General features: G+C 47.6%; 1 protein-coding gene across 1 annotated transcript in view; it reads right to left on the reverse strand.

Annotated features, from left to right (window-relative positions):
• The window catches only part of LOC119587843 (nephrin-like), a gene marked incomplete at its 3' end in the record, with an annotated part of 35,820 nt that overhangs the window by 3,094 nt on the left and 31,164 nt on the right, over positions 1-1,562 (reverse strand). The window contains 4 exon segments of the mRNA XM_037936548.1: positions 1-40; positions 351-502; positions 653-853; positions 1,419-1,544. Of these exon segments, the coding sequence (XP_037792476.1) occupies positions 1-40; positions 351-502; positions 653-853; positions 1,419-1,544 (519 nt within the window).

The following is a 1,562-nucleotide window of genomic DNA, read 5'->3' on the forward strand; positions in this document are numbered from 1 at the left end:
TGTACCTTAGGCGGCTGACAGTCACGCCCTCGGAATCTGTCTGCAAAGAGGATTTTTATGGTGATCATTGTGGTAGTGGTAGACTATTGTAGTAGAGTGACTCTAATGGTTGTAATAGTGGCTGTAGTGGTAGATGTAGAGTGATTGAACACTGATGAATATTAGTTTTGAATAATTTCCGAATATAATAGTATCGGGTACAAACAAACCCCATCATCGTACTATATACAGCACTCAACACTTCATATTGAGATATCAGTAACATTTGTATTCAATTCCATAGGCTAATCTGTGCATGTCTGTCCTTTTGCGCTGGGCGTGTGTGTATGTGGCCAAGTGCCTGTACTCACCGACGACTGCGCACGCCCAGGCGCTTCGCCGGCGACGGACCAGGAAAGCACGGGCGGCGGCTGCGCTCCCACGCTCTTGCACTCGACGGTGTACGTGTCTCCGGCCGACATGACCTGGTCCGCGCCGAAGATACGTACGTACTGAGGCGGGGCTGGAAGGACAAAGGCCGGGGCAAATTATGATAATGGTGAGAATAATGTGGCTTCGTTGCAAATTACCGAATACGAAGGAAATGTGGTAACCAGGAAAATCAAAGAAATTACCAGAGTCAGAGCAGAAACGGAAAATGAATAGCACGTACACATGACTTGGATCATGACAGGTCTTCTCAGGGGCGGAACGAGGTGCGTGTTGGACGCCTGGCACACGATGGGCACCTGGGCATCCTCCGGCCTAACTCTCACTGCCACAGAGTTGGTGATGAGGCCGTCCTCTCCTTTGTCTATGCTGCCAAGGAGCTTCTGCCCTCCGCGCCACCAGGTTACGGTCGGCGAAGGGCGCCCTGGACGAAAAAGGCGTAGTTGTTTGTGAATGAAAATTAACATAAAAAAAATATATACCTAGAACACAGAAAGGAATAGAAAAATATTGATACATAAATGTTTGACTAGGTTGTCCAAAATCGATACATACGAAGCTTAATGTATTACACAAGGGTGTGGAAATTAGAGATGCTGATAATCAGTGAATGTTGATCGTTACGGAGAAGGATACCTTCTCTAACAGGGTACATGGTCTTAGAGGACGCATGACTACATCCAAAAGTACATAAATCTAACGAACTAATCAAAGGAGTACTAAGCCATAACCTCCAAAGGCCTTTCCTTACTCGACAAATAAAGAAATAAATTTGCCCATTTTTCGGCAAAGTGGACGCCTATCAAAAACTACATGGGGGTTCTGTAACTCCCAAAATGTATTCTAAAAGTTGAGGTCTGCATCAAATGCTCTTTCAGATATCTTCCCTTGTTCACCGAAAGGGGGGATATTGCCCGCTTTTCGGCAAACGAGAGTCCTGGCCCCTCCACCCTTAAAAATGAATAGGTTTGTCCTCCGAACCAACTAACCTCCTGACGCAGAACAACGGAGTGTCAACTCGGTGTCGACTTCCACGACGGCTGCAGGAGAGTCATTGGTGGTGTGCAGCTTCCGCCCGGCCGCCCACACCTCGACCACAGGAGCGGTGGGCGGTGCTGTGAGAGCAGAAAGTA

The sequence above is a fragment of the Penaeus monodon genome, chromosome 23, assembly GCF_015228065.2.
Source record: "Penaeus monodon isolate SGIC_2016 chromosome 23, NSTDA_Pmon_1, whole genome shotgun sequence".
NCBI classification, from domain to species: Eukaryota; Metazoa; Arthropoda; class Malacostraca; order Decapoda; family Penaeidae; genus Penaeus; species Penaeus monodon.